We start from the raw sequence: 20,242 nt of genomic DNA, 5'->3' as shown, positions 1-20,242 counted from the left end.
CTTAAATTGGACTCTGGGTCTTCCCAGGGCATGGCCTCCCCGCCGGGCTGCTCAGCTGGGAAGGAGGTTCAGGCTTCCAGTCCTTGTGCAAGTCCTCTTCACCTGAGAAAGGCTTTTTCCTCCCTATTAGAATACTTCCTCCCTCTAAGTAGAACAATCACACACAGACTCTACCATATTCAATTTTGTGTCTTTCCATACACATACATAAAACGAAAGGCCAAGTGATCATGCTGAGAGGAGGAGGTGGTGGAAGGGGACTTAGGCATATTTACAATGACAAATTCTACATGGTGTGAACGGGGAGTTTGTTATTCTTTGTATATTTTCTATCTTTTACATTTCTTTCTTAAGTATAGAGAAGAAATCAGAACTACTCATAATCCTCCCTATCCCCACGGATAATCAGCATTCACATTTTGGAGGGTTTTTTCCTACGTGCGTATGTAATTTTCTCCTCTGAGACTCTTGACTCCCGGCTTTACGCTGCCACCCCTTCTCATCACCTTGATCTGTTGCCCTCTCTGCCATCCCCTTCCATCTATCAAGGACTTGGGTTTCCAGATTTTGGTGAGGCAGTCATTCCAAATTGTCCTGCTCATCCATGTGAAGGACCCTCCAATACTCTTCCTTGACCTCCTCAGTGACCTTCATCATGACCCCAGCCATCCTGTCCGGGTTCATGCCTTGAACGGTCCCCTCTGAAATCCCACCCTTGAGCATCCCACAAAGACTTCTCTTGCACCATGCTGGTCTTTTGACTCCCAAGGCCTCATCCTCTGACTTCCCAGAGGCCGCCAGCCCATTCTCCTTTCTTCTGTTCAGTTAACCCCCTCCTGGCTTCTTTACCACCAAGCCTACATTACAAGGTTGAGCATCTGAAGGCCAGCTCACTTGTCCGGGTGAGAAATGAGAAATGTAGGGGACTTGGACCAGGATGGTGGCTATGAAGACGGAAAGAAGAGGGGAGATTTGAGATATGTGATTAGTATGCATGTTAAAATTTGGAAAGCACTGTTCTAAATCCATTCACCTTGCTCTCTCTCCCAGTCACTCCTACAGCTCCACATGGACCACACTTCATTCCTCACCCTCTTCCTTTCTGCCAAGTCTTTCCCGTCAGCCTATAAACATACCCAAGTCTCTTCTATCCTAAAAAAACACACCTTCCCTTGGCTCCCTTTACATTTCTACTTACTGCTTTTGTACTTCCTTTCCCTTCCCCTCCAAACTTCTGAAATGAATTATCTTTACATGCTGTTTCCATCTTCTCAACTACCACCCCCTCCACACTCCACAGCAGTGCGGTTCAGCCCTCCGCTGGAAGAGCCCTCTTCTAGGTCACCAGTGACTTCTGACCACACTGAATCCAATGAAGCATTTCAGTTCCTAACTTATTATTATCAGCCACTCTCTCCGTACTCCCGTAACACACCTCCTTCCTGGTTTTCCTCCTGCCTCTGGCTGTTCCTTCTCAGTCTCCATTGTAGACTTTTTGTCAACAGCTCAACCTTTAAATATTGGTATTCCTCTGTATCCTTGCTGCTTCCTTTATGGGTCCCATTGGTTAATTCATGTAGTCTCATGGCTCTCCTTTCATATGATGATTCTCCCAGACTAGACAGCTCCCCTGAGGATCAGACTAAAATATCCAATGATCTTACCTCTCCACCTGGGTGTCCAGTCACCTCAAGCTCCACATGTACCAACTGTTACCCGCTACTGCTTCTTGTGTATTTTCTATCTCAGTGGGTTGGCATCATGAGGTAGCCAAGCCAAGAACCTGGGAGTCATTCTTTCCTCTTTCCTCTCTTTCTGCACGAAGTCAGTCGTCAAGTCCTGCCGATGTACATCATAGATATCCCTGTAACTAGTGCTTCCTCTTTGTCTCTGCGACTATTGTCCTTGCTCATGCAGCATCTCTTTCCCCCAATTGGTTTTTCATACTACTGAGTAATCTTCCTAAAGTATAAATCAGATCACGTCACTCTTCTGCTTAAAATCAGTAACATAAAAGAAATTTAAGAAGACATAACTAAATGGAAAGACTCCTGTGTTCATGGATTGTAAGCCTTAATATTGTTAGGATGGCAATTCTCCCCAAAATCCAAGCTGCCTTTTTTTTTTTTTTTTTGGCAGAAATTGACAAGCTGATCATAAAATTCATATCGAAATGCAAAAGACTCAGAATAAGCCAACAATCTTGAAAAAGAAACAGGGACTTCCCTGGTGGTACGGTGGTTAAGAATCCACCTGCCAATGCAGGGGACATGGGTTCGATCCCCGGTCCGGGAAGATCCCACATGCCATGGAGCAACAAAGCCCTGGCACCACAACTACTGAGCCTGCACTCTAGAGCCTGCGAGCCATAACTACTGAGCCCGTGCACCGCAACTACTGAAGCCCGCGTGCCTAGAGCCTCTGCTCCGCAAGGAGAAGCCGCTACAATGAGAAGCCCATGCTCTGCAACGAAGAGTAGCCCCCACTGGCCGCAACTAGAGAAAGCCCGCACACAGCAATGAAGACCCAACACAGTGGGTCTTTCTGAGGCACTCGTTGTGTTCCGGGCTCTCAGTGCTTTATGCATATTAACTCATTTAATCTTCACAATAACAATAGTACCATTGTTATTCCCCATTTTACATTTGAGGAACTGAGGCACGAAAGAATTTGCCCAAGATCACAAAGCTAGACAGGGTTAGAGCTATGACTAGAATCCAGGCAACATGACCTCTGAGCTTATGTACCTACAGCTTTGCTAAGAGAGATAGCCTGTAGCCAGCAATCCAAGCTGATGCAGTCATGCTTTGCAAGATTGAAAAAGCTCATCTATTCACGTCAAAGCTAAAGTGGGTAGGAATAAAGGCAGGGAGGTAGGAAGCACAACCCCTCCCAAACCCTTCCTACCTGTTCCCACTAAGAGGACGGGCGACCCTATGTAAAGAACCTTCCACTGGGATGCAGCCTAGAGGTCAGAGACAGTCAGCTGTGCCTTCCCCCCATGGCTGGTGTTCACAATTGCCTCAAGGCAGAGGTGAAGCTGGAGGCCCTGAGCTGAGGACTGGGAGGTCCTGTTGCTAAGACCCTGCATGGTAGTTTTCAACTACCCATTCTAAGGTCAAACCCTTGATCTTGTCATCTTCAGTAACTATACTACATCTAAGACCTTACGTTTCAGCACCCTACTCCCTGACACCTATCTCCTATCTTTCCAGATTACTTTCTCTATTACCTTCTCAATTCTACAGCTTCTTAAGAGCCTCCACTCTCTTGACGCTTCATGATGGCATGCCTAAGAATTTGGGCAAAGGTCTTTTTTCCATCTGCACCCTCTTTCTGAGTGATCTCATCCAATCTCTTGGCTTTTATACTATCAACATGTCAATGATAATGTCAGTAACAACAATATATATCTCCAGCTCTGACCACTCGCTAAGTGCCAAACTTGTGTACCCAAATGCCTCCTTGTCATCTAATGGCCATCTAAACTGAATATACCCAAGAAGAGCCCATAGTTCCACTCCCCTTAATTCATTCTTCCTCCAGTCTTCCCCATCTCAATAAATGGCACCATCATCTACCTAGTTGCTCAAGCCAACAGCATAAAACGCATTTCTGATTCCTCCCTTTTTCTCATTCTCCATATTCTCTCCATCAACAAGTCCTGTCATCCTATCTCCAAAATATATCTTAAAAAGCCTCTTTCCATCTCCACAGTCACTCCCTGCATCTAGTAGCCTCCTAACTGGCCCCTCTAATCTACCCCTAAAATCTATTTTCTACACTGCAAAGAGAGTGATCTTTCAAAAACATAAATCAGGTCATATCAACACCTCCCTGGGAATTCCCTGGTGGTGCTCTCACTGCCAAGGGCCTGGGTTCAATCCTTGGGCAGGGAACTAAGATCCTGCAAGCCATGCAGTGTGGCCAAAAATAAATTAACAACAAAACAAAATAAACACCTCCCTTTAGTGGCCTATGTAGGGCTTCACCACAGCTTACAATGTCCAACATGCCAAGGTCCCCACTCATCTCTCTGATACCACATCCTACCACTCTCCTCTCAATCCCTGCACTTCAGCCATCTGCTCTTCTTCCTTTTCTTTCAAGGCACTAAAGTAGATCTTTGCTCTTGCTGGTCCCTCTGCCTTCAACACTCTGTCCTCAAATCTTTTCTCTGTCTCACTGTCTAAATCAGTGCTGTCTAGTAGAACTTTCTGTAATCATGGAAATGCTCTATACCTGCACGGTCCAATAGGGTGGCCACTAGCCACGTGTGGTTACCGAACACTAAAAATGTGGCTAGTATGACCGAGAAACTGAGTTATTGAATTTACATAATTAAAATTTAAAGTTAAATAGGCACAGGGTTTAGTGGACACCATATTGAACCGTGAACGTAAATTACCCCAAAGCCTCTTTCTATTAAATTATCCAGTTTTCTTTTCTTTTTTCCCCTAAGTTTTATTGAGAAATAATTGACATTCATTACTATATAATGTTCAAGGAGTACAGAGTTTTATTTTTCCAAGGTACTTTTCTCTAGGTGAAATAACCTTGTTCATTTATATATTAATTCTCTGCTCTGTCTACAAGAATGTAGGTCATATGAGAGCAGAGGCCTTAAGTATCTCATATAAAACTCACTACTCAAAACTCAGGGCCTGGAATGGTGTTAGTTAGGGACATGGTATATGCATGATACATATTTGTTAACTGATGAAGAAAGCATTGGTAGTGGTTCTCCAAGTGTGGTCTGCAAACCTCTGAGGATCCCCAAGACTTTATCGGGGAGTCTGTGAAGTCAAAACTATTTTTATCATAATTCTAAGATGTTATTTTCCGGTTCTGATGGCGGAAAAGCAATGGTGGGTCAAACAGCTGTCCCCTTAGCACTACGAAAAGTAGGGACTCCAGGACACGCTTGTAGTCATTGCATCTGTCACTGTTGTGCACGCACAGCAAAAAAAATAAATATACCAGATTCATTTAAGAATGACTTGATGAAACAGTAAAAATTATTAACTTTATTAACTCTCTACGAGTATACTTTTAAATATTTTGACAGAATGGGAAGAATTCTGCTGTCTGCCTAAGTACCATGGTTGTCTCCAGGAAAAGCAATTGTGCAATTGTTTGAGTTGTAAGATGAACTAGCTGCTTTTTTTCATGAGCACCATTTCTACTTGAAAGAAGGATTGAAAGACATACTGTGGTTATGGAAACGTAGGTTTTTTTGCAGGCATTTTCTCTAAAATGAAGGAAGTGAGCCTGTCAGTTCAAGGGAAAAAATTGACAATATTTGTGCCAAAGTTAAAATTTGAGCTTTTGAGTGAAAATTAGGTGTTTGGAAAATTGGTATCCACTGCCGTGAGCTTAGCAGCTTCCCAATATTAAAGACTTTTAGTGGTGACATTAACATATATGACTTTTATATTGTAGAATGAAATGTGTCAACATTTGGAAGATCTGTATAACTCAGTGAACCAATCAATACTTTCCAAGTGACCAACACATGCCTGTACAAAATCATGCACAGGTTAAGGATGAATTCAAAGTGCAAGAGAGACCAATATATTTTAATGTAATGGAAAGTTGACAGATATGGTTTCAGATTCCACATTGAAACTAAATTTTACAAAACTATGACTTGTCAAGTTTAGGTAGAGTATCAAAGAGGAATATCCACAATTATCTGAGAATCCTTTTAACATACTCCTCCTTTTCCCAGTTATATACCTGTGTGAGGCTGAATTTTCTTTATGTACTTCAGCCAAAACAACATATCTCAACATATTGAATAAAGAAGCAGATATGGGAATTCTAGCTGCCTTTTATTAAGTCAGACATTAAAGAGATTTGCAAAAATGTCATTCTTTTCACTCATTTTTTTGATTTGTAAAATGTAATTATTTTTCATTGAAAAGGGTATTATTTACTTTAACATTGATGGGTTTATTATTTTTTAATAAATAATTATTTTTAATTCTTAATTTTAGTTTATAATATTGCAAATATCAATAATGTAATCCACATAAACAAAAGCTCTTTCAGGTCTTCAATTTTTCAGAGTGTACAGGGATCCTGAGACCAAAAACTTTGGGAAACGCTACAGATAAAGTTAATCAGCCCCTAATACCTTGGTGCGTTGATGAAGGGAACACAAGGTAATTAATTATAAATAAGCAATCCCATTTTGAACAGGAGAGGAGGGGAAAAATCATCCAGTGGTCCCTGGTGTGTATTGTATCCTTCAGAGTGAGAACAGCAGGGATTCCCTGCTTTGATAAAATGAGGCCAGTCTGGCTGCTCTGCCAGGTTGGGGGAATCTCATCTAACCATTGTTAACTGTGGCCACATCTTAGAAGAATTTTGAGGATTTCCGATTGGTATTGTTTGGGGCCAAGACATTGCCCCTGGGGTTGATCAATTACAGGATTCCTCGTGCCAGGATTGGGGTTTCTCTCACAGAACCACTCCCTTAAAAGCTGTGTAAGTTTTCACATTTGGATAACTCCATGAATTAATAACCAAGTCAGAAGAATGATGAATTATGGTCCCTAAATCTAGACCTTGAGCTTGGTATGCAGGGTCTTAGCAACAGGACCTCCCAGTCAGCTCAGGGCCTCCAGCTTCACCTCTGCCTTGAGGCAATTGTGAACACCAGGCATGGGGGGAAGGCACAGCTGGCTGTCCCTGACCTTTAGGCTGCATCCCAGTGGAAGGCTCTTTACATAGGGTCACTGTCCTCTTAGTGGGAACAGGTAGGAAGGGTTTGGGAGGGGTTGTGCTTCCTACCTCCCTGCCTTTATTCCCACCCACTTTAGCTTTGAGGTGAATAGATGAGCTTTTTCAATCTTGCAAAGCATGACTCTGCATCAGCTTGGATTGCTGGCTACAGGCTATCTCTCTTAGCAAAGCTGTAGGTACATAAGCTCAGAGGTCATGTTGCCTGGATTCTAGTCATAGCTCTAACCCTGTCTAGCTTTGTGTTCTTGGGCAAATTCGTTCACGCCTCAGTTCCTCAAATGTAAAATGGGGAATAACAATGGTCCCCATTTCTTTGTGTTATTGTGAAGATTAAATGAGTTAATATGCATAAAGCACTGAGAGCCTGGCACATGATGAGTGCCTCAGAAATGTTAGCTTTTATTCTTCATTATTCTTTCTGCAAAATTTATGCCTTTGACTCTGAAATCAAGGCTTGGGAAAACAGCCAACACATACAACCCCCTGACAAATTTTTATCAAGTCCCCTAAACATCCCACCTATGTCAGGTACATGGTCTGAGCTTCAGGAGACCCTGGCCTTGAAGCTGCATCTCAGGGAATGCTGACCTCCTAGCCTCCTGGGAATGGAAAATCCCAGGATTTCCCCAAAAATCCTCACTGTTCTGTACCTCACCTCAACTCAGCCATTTCCACATGTTAGGGACATCACTGGCAACACTCCACTTCTCATAGTGGTCAGAACTTCAGTTGCAGGTGACAGAATCCTAACAGAAATGGGCTTTGGGTAGCGGGAAGGAATTTGTTGGATGACGGTCTGGGAAAGTTTGGAGGCCTTAGGCGTGGTTAGCTCCTGGCATTAATGTCACATAGGGAGTTCCCTGGTGGTCTAGTGGTTAGGATTCGGTGCTTTCACTGCTGTGGCCCTGGTTCAATCCCTGGTCTGGTCGGGGAACTGAGATTCCGCCAGCCACGTGGCGTGGCCAAACTACAACAACAACAACAAAAATAACAAAAAAAAAACCCAATGTCATTTGGTATGCTCAAATGTGCCTCTGTCTCTTGTCTTCTCTCCATTTCTCAGCTCTGCCTTCGTCTGTGCTGGTTTCAGTATCAGGCAGTCTCTGTCCATGTAGTGGAAGATCCATGCTTACAACTTCCCAGCTTTGGAACCTCAGGAGAAAGCAGCCTCTACTCCTCTGGAATTCCAGAAAAGCTTGGGATTGCCTTTAATTTCTCCAGCTGGAGCTGTGTTCTTTAGCCTTGAAACATTCCAGAGTGAAGTCACATGTGGCCTCAGGGGACTGAAACTACACTGCCAGGGAAGGGAGGAAAGGCTTGATATTTATCAACCATCTGTTCTGTGGCAGGCATTTTATATCTTCTCATGGTGAAGATTATCCCTTTTGGGGAAGGAGACTAGATCTCATGGTGGTCTCCAACAAGCTGAGAGCACAGGGGGTCCTTCTCATGTCCACAGCCAACCCCTCTGCCTGTGCCCTTGATCCCATCCCTCTATCTTCCTAAAGACAAAGCACCATCTAATAGCTCCTTTCTCTTATATTGTCACTCTCTCCATTTCTACCCTATTTTCTCCTGAGCCGCCAAACATGCTTGAATCTCTTGTACTTAAAAAAAAACAACAACAAACTCCTCTTCTTAGCAGTACCTCCTTACTTTTCACTCACACCTCAACTAAACGAAATCAGTTTTCTATTGCTGCCATCTTTTGAAACTGCTCTTTCCAGAGTTACCAGTTACTTCCCCTGTGACAAATCCAGCTCTTGGCCAGCCTGACCTGTCTCACATGTTAGCTAACCCTGCTTTCCTTCCTGAAATCCTCACCCCATCATTTCCTTCATTCCCGGTTCTCCTCCTCCGTTTCCTGGCTGTTCCTTTCCTGCACTCACTGGTTAAAGGTTTATGAAAAGAGAAGGCCAATTTCCTTTTCATTCACATCTATGATTTCAAGAAGTGTTTTTCTCATTGGTGATTTTCCATCTCCAGGGCCTGGGTCTGTCTCCGGGTGTCAGTTTCTGTGCCCTGACACAGAGCCTGAACAGAGCAGCTGTCCACATATGGTGGGCAATGAGTGGATTTCCTCAAAGGCTGGTGCCTAAGGAATGACAAAGCAGTATCCAGAGCTGGAACTATATTCCAAGCCACTCACAAAGGCAGACGCACAAAAGTAAGAGGAGGGGTGGTTATCCCGTCCTTGCTGGCTCCTTGTGATGACAACTCAGGCCTGATAATTCAGCCACAAAGAACCAGCAGTCTTCTCTCTTTGTCACCCTCCACTCATGAAGGCCTCTCCCTCATGTCTGCATGAGGGACAGCCATATTGGAGTGGGAAGAGCACAAATTCCAGATCTGGGTTTGCGGCCTGCTTCTTTTTTGACCAGGCTTCGATCTCCAGAAAATCAGTGGCTATGGCTGGGGATGTTCCTAGCTTCCTCAGGTGCTCAGACGACTTTCAGGAATGGGGGCGAATGGTATGAACTCAGAGGATGTGGGGTATCAGGGGAAGCCATCTCAGGGGCCCCAAGCAGGTCCCTGGAGAACAGGAACAATGTTCTGGCAACATGCTCTGGATGTGCTCCTAGCACTTACGTCTCTCATACCACGGGTGCGTGGCCTCCATCACATCCATGTTGTTCACAGCAGCATTTGGCCTGGGCCCAAATCCTGTGTCCAATCAGCTGCAGTAAGGTTGGCAGGGCTGGCCTCATTGGATTTACGTGACCTAGATCCCGCTGATTTTATGAACCAAGATCAGCTCAGGTCTGCTGGCCCTGGGAGATGGGAGAGGGAGGTGCAGGTCCTGAGCTTCATGGTTTTTGTGTCTTCCTCACTGTGTCTCCATTTCCTTCCTTCATTTGAGAAATGAAGGGATTGGCACAAAGGTGTGTCCAAATTTGACTTTCCGGGAATTTGTTATTATTATAGCTGGGCTGCACATCAGCTCTAGCAAAATGACATGTCACACCCTTGCTCGAAGTTTTCAAGCTGTGCTGTCTACTAGTCAGGGATCAGTTGCAGGAAACAGAAACCACTCTATTTTAAGCAGAAAAGGATTTGATACAGGGAATCAGAGGTTTAAACAAAATAGTTGGGAGGGCTGGAGGAGTGGGCTCCAGGAATGACTTCCAGAACAAGACCCCAGAATAGCTGCTAACTGGCACAATCATGAAGGTGATGAGTCAGGAGGCTGCTACTAGAATTCTTGCATTAAAGAACACACCAAGTAAAAAGACAACCCATGGAATGCGAGAAAGTATTTGCAAATCATATATCTGTTAAGGAACTTATAACCAGAACCTATAAAGAAGTCTTTATAACTCAACCATAAAAAAGGCAACCCAATTTAAAAATGAGCAAAGGATTTGACTAGGTATTTCTTCAAAGAAGATATACAAATAGCCAAAGAGTACATGAAAATGATGCTCAACATCATTAGTCATTAGGGAAATGTAAATCAAAGCCACAATGAGGTACCACTTTATGCCCAGTAGGATGACTATAATGAAAAAGACACAATAGCAAGTGCTGACAAGGATATGGAGAAATTGGTACCCTTGTGTATTGCTGGTAGGTAAAATGGTATAGCCTCTATGGAAAGAGAATGGTAGTTCCTCAAAAAATTAAACATAAAATTTCCATATGATCCAGTAACTCCGCTTCTGGGGTATATACCCAAAAGAACTGAAACCAGGGACTTGAAGATATCTGTATACCAATATTCATAGCAGCATTAATCACAATAGCCAAAAAGTAGAAACAATCTAAATATCCATCAACTGACGAATGGATAAACAAAATGTAATATATCCATACAAAATCCTTACAATATTCAATGGAATATTATGCATCCAAAAAAAAGGAATGAAGTACTGATACATGCTAAAACGTGGATGAACCTTGAAAACCTTATGCCGAGTGAAAGAGGTCATATACAAAAGTCATTTTGTATGATTATACAAAATGTCCAGAATAGGTAAATTCCATAGAGAAAGTAGATTAGTGGTTGTCAGGGCTGGAGGGAGGGGGGAAATGCGACTGACTGATAATAGGTTTCTTTGGGGGGGGTGATGGCAATCATCTGGAATTAGACAGTAGTGATAGTTGCACAACTTTGTGAATATATCTAAAATCTACTGAGTTGCACACTTTAAAATGGTGAATTTCAGGACTTCCCTAGCAGTCCAGTGGTTAATACTCTGCACTTCCACTGCATGGGGGCACAGGTTCGATCCCTGGTCAGGGAAGTAAGATCCTGCATGCTGCACGGTGCGTCCAAAAAAAACCAGTAAAATGGTGAATTTCATGTTATGTGAGTTATATCTCCATAAAGAAATAAGATGGTTAGAAAACACACACACCATGTGGCTGCAATCTAAGGACCAGGGATCAGAAATCTACCTCTGCTGCTGCCACCACTGCTTTTCAACCTCATGAAACTAGTGCTTGGACATTGGAATGCTGCTGAAGTAACTCAAGGTTGCCACAAACATGAAGCAACAACCACACAGCTGGGAGATGGCCTTTGCCTTATTTTCTCCTCCCAACTCTTATATAAACGGATGCAATTTATAAACCCTAATTTGCATGCAGAATGTTAACTGCAAGGGATTCTGGGAAGTGTAGCATTTAACTCTGGCCTTGGCACTATGAGAAAGAGATTGGAATGGATGCTGACAAGCAATTCACCACATCTACACAATTTCACCCTCCCTAAAAGGAGAGATCTGAAATCTCATTAGTCATGTATCCAGCTCTGGGTGATATTCATTCCAGTTCAGTTACGATCCTGTCTCAACAACCTGTAACCTAATGATTAACTGATCAACTTACCAACACACCTTATGATACTAGGGAAAATGTGGGAGGGGAAGAAATGGGATGATACCTATAAATATATACATACCAGAGCAAGGGAAAAATATGAAACGCTAATACAGTCCTCATCTCTCCACCTTTCAGGAATTACTTATATTCATAAATATCTTTCTCTACTACTTACGAAGTTCATTTTCACAGCCAGTATCTCAGCCGGATGAGGCTCTTTATCTGGTGTGGTGACCCAAATCTTCATTCCTAAAAGAATTAAGCCTTCCCTGGAATAGCCTTTTATCCTTGACTCCTGCATACAGCAGTACTAGAAGTAGCCCAGAGCACCCTTTAAGTTCCAGGCACACTCCTTCCTGCCCCCATTGAGCAACAACAAACCTATCTCCCTTGATAGTCAGGATCAATCTCTCCATCTAACACAACTGCCCCCTTTTAGGCTATTGGTTCAGTGGATGAGGAGCCCAAATTGGCCAAAAAACTTCCAGTTCAGTGGACTCATTGTTATGTGCCCTGGTGGAAGTACTTCTCCTCTGGGTATTGAGACTTCTAAACTAACAAAGACCAAAGTCACAGGGGCAAGAAGCAAAACTTTTGTGAATGGGTTATATATAGGTCACTATTTCAGAACATACCTCATCCTATAGGACAGAACTTCCACTGCATGAGATGCTGTCTTCCAATAGCGCCATTTGACTGTTGTGTGAGGCCAGCTGCTTTGGATGATCCATGGGTCTTAGCCCATTGCCTCACTTGATGAGAGGCAGTGTTGTGTGGAATACTACATGATGAATAGACATTCAGTAAGTTCATGGATAGTAACAATGATGATGATGATGAGCATGATAATAATAAATGAAAAGGACGATGCTAGCTAATACATATAGCTCTTACTACAGGCCAGGCACTGTCATATGTATTCATTTAATCCTCATAGTCCCCAATGAAGAAACGGAGACAGAAAGGTTAAATAATTTGCCCAAGGTCATAAGCTACTTAAATAAATGGTGGAGTTAGAATTCCTGCTCAGGCATTCTGGCTCTGTTGTCTGTCCTCTTAACCACTATGCTTCTCAAAGTGAACATATAGTCAAATTTAGAATAATGGGGGGATGGATGTCTTTGCCTTGATAATTGTTATTTTTCTCATTTAAAGTTTATTCTTTATGAATATTTTAGGCTTGGCATACATGGAAACAATTCATATCTTGAGTGTCTTTTCCAGTGAGGACAAATCCCTGCCTTCTCTGTGATGGGAGGGCTCTGATCTGATATTAAGTGCCCAGCTGGTCCCTCCAGAGCATGGAGCAGGGCTCAGCTGTAAGCCAACATCAGCTTCTCAAAAGAATTGCCACTGCCAAAAATATCCTGACTTGACTCTGAAATCTGATGGCCCTGTGCTGTTTTTCTCTTATGGATGTTTGCCACAGTGTGTGTACAGTAGCCTCAGTTGCCAAGGGATTTTGCACACCCCTGGATCTGCTAGGTCATAAAATTCTAACTGCTTACATTGCAGCCTGTACCAACTGGTGACCATTCTCTTTCTCTGGGCCCATCAAAGCTAGTAGCCCTTGTGGGTTACTTGGAAAACGGGTCAGTGCAGCATAATCAAACGGGGTATGCTACCTCCCAAATCAAGAAATCCACCAAATGCTCAGGATTTTTCTTAGTGGTGGGGGGCATACAGTGCAACAGCTCATCGATCACTTTAGATAAACCGCCATCCTCCAGACTCCTGCTCTGGATCCCAAAAAGTTTCATGGAGCTGAAAGTTCCCTTAAGCTTCCGCAGGGACTATCCCCTATCCTCCAGAACACATGTATTTTACCAAGGCATTTAGATACCTGCTACTTCTTGCTTATTATGTCCAAAAACATGCCATCACATACAGAGTGATGTTCTGGGAAATATGAAATGATTGATGTGCCTGCACATTAGATTTCAGCAGAGCTGGAGAGGTGATACCACCCAGAGGCAGGACAGTAAGTGGTACTGTTGACCTCGACAGGTAAAAGTAATCTGCTTTTCATGTTTTCTGCTATTTGGGCTAGAGAAAAAAAGCAGATTCCAGGCCAGTAGTTGCACGGCTGCAGGTGCTGGGGCAGGTGTTGACTTGCTTCAAAGTGATTATATCTGAAATAACAGCTACATGGCAAGTCTTCTACCGGGCAAATAATTTAAATGTAGATATGATAGGGATCACCACTGTGGAACTTCTCAATCTCGGATGGTGGCGGTAATATTTATCATGCCCTCAGGGATGCACTATTTCTTCTGGCTTATGATTCTGGTGTAGGACTGTGCAAGGGGCTTTCCTCTGCTCTTCTTACCACAATAGCTTTCACTCTACCGGTCAATGTGAAGATTCTGCCAGGTGCCAAATACATCTATTACAATTGTGCTTACAGGAACTGGGAAATAACCACACACAGGATGAATATGTGAGATAGATACAGGCCAAGATTCCTTTTAAGTTACATGATCCCTGTGTATTAGTTTGCTAGGTGTGCCATAACAAAGTACTGCAAATTGGCTGGCTTAAGCATTACAAATTTATTGTCTCACAGTTCTGGAGACTAGAAGTCCAAGATCAAGGTGTTGACAGGGTTGGTTCCTGCTGAGGGCTGTAAGGGAGAACCTGTTCCATGCCTCTCCCCTAGCTTCTGATGGTTTGCTGTCAATCTTTGGCATTCGTTGGCTTCTGCTGCATCATCCCGATCTCTGCCTTCATCTTCACATGGCATTCTCCCTGTATGAGTGACTCTTTGTCTAAATTTCCCCTTTTTATATGGCACCAATCATATTGGATTAGGGGCCCACCCTACTCTGGTATAACCTCATCTTAATTACATCTGCAACAACCCAATTTCCAAATAAGGTAACATTCTGAGGTACTGGGGATTAGGACTCCAACATATGAATTTTCAACCCGTAACACCCCAAAGGCTTTTTTTTTTTTTTTTTTTTTTTTTTTGCGGTACGCGGGCCTCTCACTATTGTGGCCTCTCCCGTTGCGAAGCACAGGCTCCGGACGCGCAGGATCAGCGGCCATGGCTCATGGGCCCAGCGGCTCCGCGGCATGTGGGATCTTCCCGGACCGGGGCACGAACCCGTGTTCTCTGCATCGGCAGGCGGACTCTCAACCACTGCGCCACCAGGGAAGCCCCAAAGGCTTCTATTTTTAACTAGTGGTCCACAAAGACCTTTTAGGTCTCTTGAGATTAGTACTGGCTTAGGGTCAGTTTCCAAGTATTCGCTAAAGGCCTGGGTATTTCCATTTCCCTAAGCACAGGAACATAGTTAATTGACTTAAGATTCCTTTGGGGAAGATTAGAAAACTTACAATTTAGTTATGGTAATATTGCTGGGTGCTTTCTCCAGGGTACTCAGCATTCTTTTATTCAAGGGCTTTGGGTCTGAGAATTTAGTGAGTGTCCATAACTCTCCATTTTGGTGACTTAAAACAGGCCTCTCTTTGCCAGACCTGGAGTTTTGCTTTGTGTATACAAACCAAGTATTCCTGCTCTGTTGCCTTGGTACTGCCCCTTGGCCCCTGCCACTCCAGGATCTCCGTCATACCTACTGATATCAGGGATTCCATTTCAATGGCAGCATCTCTTAGCTTCACTTCCGACTATAGAGAATATACATTACAGCACTTTCAAGGTAAGGTGTTCCCTTTATCTATGTACTTTCCAATTCCTTTGTGAAAGGAATGTCCTCTGAGCAATTTTAGAGGACAAAATTAGGAGATGAGTAGGTCACACATATATACCAACACTTCTATCTTCATGTTTCTGGATTCATCTTCTAATGCTATCCTAAGGAATTTTTAGCATTTCAATTTGAGTGTAGACCACTGTTAAGTCCAGGTTTCATCCAACCAACCAGCTAAGAGCTACTCTTAGCTGCTAAAGTCAGTATACTGATTCCAGAATCTCTAGAATGCCCATATTAATAAGTTCAACCCAAATGAAAATAAAATTGTTCTTTTCTTCCTGGTCTAATACCTTTAGAATCCAGTCCACACACATTCCTCAGGTTTCTGCTGATTCAAATTAGCAAAATCTCACAATTCTGTAACCTTTCTTTCTCTCAGGTCAGATTTTTTTGGTTGCCTTTCTGAAGCATACTGGGATCTGACTCTAGTCACAGATTTGGTAGCAATAAGGGGTAGTGGGTGGGACATGAGAAGTACATGAGAAGGGACACAAAAGCCTTCCCTTTCAAGGCAACTACTGCAGGTAAGTTGCCCTATCAACGGGGGAAGACAGGACCAGCCCTATCAATGGGGGGAGGAGGGAGGAGGGCTGCTTCTGCTGGTAAGAGAAGCTAAGTGGAGTCTGTGGGTTCAGAACACTAGGATTTACCCAAATCTACTCACATGTCCCCATTTCACATCTTACTCTTTCCTAAACAACATCCTAACTTTTATATAAGAGACTGGTAAGCTAAGAATTTAACTTATGTCATAATTCAACAACCCAGAATCTCTCCTTGATTTTCATGTACATCAGCCTTGTGGCTACAAGAGACAGCTTTGAGCTGAAAATTTTAAACTCTTGAGGCTTTCATTTTCTTTCTTTAATCTCTCTAGCATAAGCCACCACCATTTAAGTCTTCATTTCTTACACGATGGTCTGTTGTGGCTGCCACTTGGTCTATCAAAGTCTTTTATCCAAAAGACAATTCATTTAATGTGACCACAGAGGTAAGTCATCTTTGCCTACTACCTTACCATTTTCAATGGCAACTAGATTCTCATTTCCTTCAAATCCAACTTAGTCATAACTAATCAAGAATCCCATCTTTGAGGGACTACTGTCTATAACCAAATTTGGAACCAAATACTGTATCAGTTAGGGTTCACTAACTGCAGAAAACAAAACCCTTCCACCTATTTTAAGTAGAAAAGAATTCAATACACATAAATTAGGTGCTTACAAAGGAGTTGGAAAGCTGGGCAAGTGGGCTCTAGGCTGGACCTCCAGGAAAGACTCCCAGATCGGTCCACTATGGGAGCCACTACCTCTGCCACCATCAGGAAGATGAGGAACCAGGAGGCCAGCATAGGCTGACTACAAGAACATGTATCACTGACGGTTATTTATGGATCAGGAGTCCCTTCAACATCCACACAACTATTGATGGATATTGGAATACCACTGGAGGGAAACCTAAGGGCTCTATACTTTTGCAGGAACAACAAAGTTGCTGAAGATGACCCCTGAATCACTTCCTCCTTCCATATCCTTGTTTGTGCATCTGGCAAAATAAATTACATTTAGAACCTTGGTTTCAAGGAAGTGTGAGACATGTAGTTTTAACTTTCCAGCCTCTAGAGTATAAGACAGTACATTAGAAAGAGGTCAGAATGAATAAGTACCCATTTAGCACTTCCACAAATTTCTTTCCATTGGCCCATCTAAGTAGGACTGGTGACCAGACATGTCTTCTCCCAGTTTTAGCCACTTTTAAAGTTGAACACAACACCCCATCTGTCTGGCTTTGAAGATTACCTCTCTTCCTGGCCTCAGAGTAACCTAAAATGTCATTGTCTTCAGAGTTGTTTTGATAATCTACACAATCTTGTCCTCAGCCACCTCTTCAACCTGATCTACTACTCTCCTCCTTGGTCCACTCTGTTCCAGCCATTTAGGCCTCTATGCTGTGTGTGTGTTTAAACAGACTAAGGATGCTCCACCAAAGGACGTTCATACTTTATTTTTCATGTCTGGTATGTTCTTGCCCTAGAAATCCACATGGTTCTCTCTCACTCCATCAAGACTCTAATAAAATGTACCTTTAACTCCATCAAGACTCTAGTAAAATGTACCTTTATCAGAGAGGCCCATAGTACCCACCTAAAGCAGCTCTCTTTTCCACTTTCCCTGCTTTTCTTCATCGCACTTATCCTCATCCAGATTATACATCTGATCGTCTTTTCCCACTAGAATGTGACTTTCACAGGAACAGGAATTTTGTGTTTTCCTTATTGATGCATCCTGTACCTGAAACGTAGTAGGTATTTCAGAATGAATGAATGCTGTACAAGTAAGAAATTAAACTTTCCCCATTTTCTAAACTGAGAATCAACTTTTCCCATGCATTACTCATGTTCTCCTCCAGGTGGTGCTGACGGGCCTTTTCATCTAACGTCTAGGAGATACAACAGTGTTGCAAAGGATTAGAATAAGCTTAGTTTTTCATAGCCTCTGGTCTAGAGCTCTGGGCTTTTTTTAGATGGCACCCATAATCTCCCTTAACTTATTTCTTCTTATTCCTGCAGGAGAAAAAAAAATATGTGCCTTTAACAAAAGCGTTTTCAGTACGCCATCTTACTTAATCTTTACAACTCCATAATTAGGATTATGATCCCCATTTTGGCTAAGTGTAAACACACTCAGAGTACGTAGCCCAACTCTCGCAGCAGTAAGAACTGGAGCCTAGATAAAAATACAGGTTTGGCTGCAATCTCTTGCCCCTCCAAAAAACTTCCTTGATTTTATCCAAGTTAATTGCTCTCTTCATGCTGCTTCAAGAGAAATACAAGTCTTGAGTTGATAATTTGCATTTCAGAGATTTCCATACAGTCTGCCCCTTTTCCCAACAAGTTCCCTTTTTCACACAAAGACACCCTCTTGGTCATTCTTCTAGAGACCCAAAGTCCACTAACAGCACCTCCTGTCCCAGGTGCAGGGTAATGTGCTAAGTCTGGTTGCAGTGCCCAAGAGATAAGAATCTTCCAAGATGGCTGTTGTCCAGACTCATCATCCTCATCGTAGTAAAGCACAGGCCAGGAAGACAAAGAGCAGGTGCATCTGTGAAAGGAAACAGAAAGCCATCTGGTCCTCAGGGAAAGGATGTTTTCAATTCTTCCTCTGGGCCCAGGGTTAAAGTGACAGAGAAGTTTGGCACTGGAAGCTCCTTAAATACTGTCTGAGAGTTGGGGATATTAGCGGTATGAGAGAGTAATTGACTCACACAGTCACAGAGTAAATTACTGCCAGATTTGGAATCTCAGATCAGGTTTCATAAATCTTTTAATTTTTCTGCTATACTATGTATGAGCTTTGATTTCTAAGGCCATTATTCTAGACAGAGCCAAAACCCCAAGTAGCACTAACTTAGCTCAATTCTGACAAAATTATAAGATCAGATAAAATTAAATATGTTGTGATTTTGATGACATGCCTCCTCTCTTTCATTACAAATCCTAGTCAGATTCCTTAGTCCCTCTTACTCAAACTAGATTGGCAAAACTAGAGAGTTTTTTGGAACAGGGAATGTGTACACGGGAGCATAACAAACACCTAGGATATTGCTTGGTGATTATGCAGAATAGGTACATTTCTTTATCCAGTAAGAATACTCTGTTCCCCAACTTATAACCATGCAACATTCACTGGGATTTCTGAAGAGCCACTGGAACTGATACCCCTTTCCTTCTCTGAAGCACGTTTCTAATAGTGACTATAATGCAGAAAGGGGTAAATAAAGCTTTAATAGGAAAACTGCACAGCTGCCTCTAGAGGGCAAACAAGGCTCGTTTTAATCTCCAGCTTCTCTATCTGGCTGACTCAGCTAATTCTTCAGCCTGACTACACAGTCCAAGTCAAGCTTGGCTTTGCTTCCTGTCATACCAGGAGTCATTGGTTTACAGATGACTCCACTGCAGTCTGGTTAGAATACCATCCTTCTTCCCTGGGATTAGGAAAGCTTAGATCTAGAGACTGTTAAAGATGTAGTGGTCTGTTTCAAACACTTGGCTCTGGAGAACTATCCAAGCCAAGGAAAATGAGAGGAGTTGAATTACGACAGAAATCTTTATTAAAATGTGTCCTTCAGTAATATGTTACCATACATACAATATACACACATACATCTGTACACTCTTTGACACACCTCACAGATTGCCACCATCAGTTTAACCAATAAATTAAAACTAAAAAAGAGTGGGGGGTGGGCAAAGGGGATGGGGGGTGGAACCAAGGGCAAAGTTTCCATGTTTCCTCTGTTAAGAAATAGCAAATTTCTCAGAATTTCCCTGGGGAAAACCTGTGACCAGAGAATCTTTGAAATAAAATATGTAAATCCCTGCCCCCCCAAAAAAGATTCCAAAAGATGCAGTTACAAGTGTGCTTCTCAGAACAGGAGCATTTATTCCACTTCATACTCTGGCTTCTGCATCTTCCGGCTTCAAGACAGTCGTCCCCTCAGCTGGGGCAGAGAGGTTCATATGGGCACTTGGGCTCGGTGCACCTGGGGCTCTGGGTGTTGAGGGGCAGGCTGCGGCTTGGGAGTGAGGGGAGCCACACTCATCCGAGGTGATGTCTGGCACATCGTCGGACTGCGTATCAGAGCTCTCCAGGTCACTGCGGATGCTCTCGGGCTGGGCCAGGCTGATGTCCCAAGGTCTGCTGGCCTGGCAGTCTTTCTGTTCACAGCTTTGGTGTTTGCAGGGGGGATCCTCCTCATTGCTGCCACCGCCACCACCACCTTCTTCTTCATTCTCCACCATCTGTGAGTGAACATGGAGTGAGTCCTCCGTGCTGCTTCCACTCACCAGCTGATAGTGGCTTGGTTTGGCTTCAATGTCCACTTGGATTTCCATATTGTTGCATTCTCTGTGGAGACAAAATCCACTTTGCTGAATCATGCATGGGTCA

General features: G+C 43.1%; 1 protein-coding gene across 3 annotated transcripts in view; it reads right to left on the bottom strand.

Annotated features, from left to right (window-relative positions):
* Positions 1-14,639: 14,639 nt before the first annotated feature.
* The window catches only part of RNF19B (ring finger protein 19B), a 29,191-nt gene continuing 23,588 nt past the window's right edge, over positions 14,640-20,242 (bottom strand). For 2 of the 3 annotated variants that reach the window (XM_024765276.1, XM_024765277.1), the window contains exon 9: positions 19,381-20,200. In XM_024765276.1, the coding sequence (XP_024621044.1) occupies positions 19,744-20,200 (457 nt within the window). In that variant the 3' untranslated portion in view covers positions 19,381-19,743. Of the gene's footprint in view, positions 18,395-19,380; positions 20,201-20,242 lie in introns of those variants that run through there. The other variant, XM_024765278.1, reaches the window with a different exon arrangement.

This window comes from Neophocaena asiaeorientalis, unplaced genomic scaffold (genome assembly GCF_003031525.2).
Source record: "Neophocaena asiaeorientalis asiaeorientalis breed wild unplaced genomic scaffold, Neophocaena_asiaeorientalis_V1.1 scaffold409, whole genome shotgun sequence".
Lineage (NCBI taxonomy): Eukaryota > Metazoa > Chordata > Mammalia > Artiodactyla > Phocoenidae > Neophocaena > Neophocaena asiaeorientalis.
Note: the sequence above shows the minus strand (reverse complement) of the source record. Positions and strands in the feature narration are given on the sequence as shown.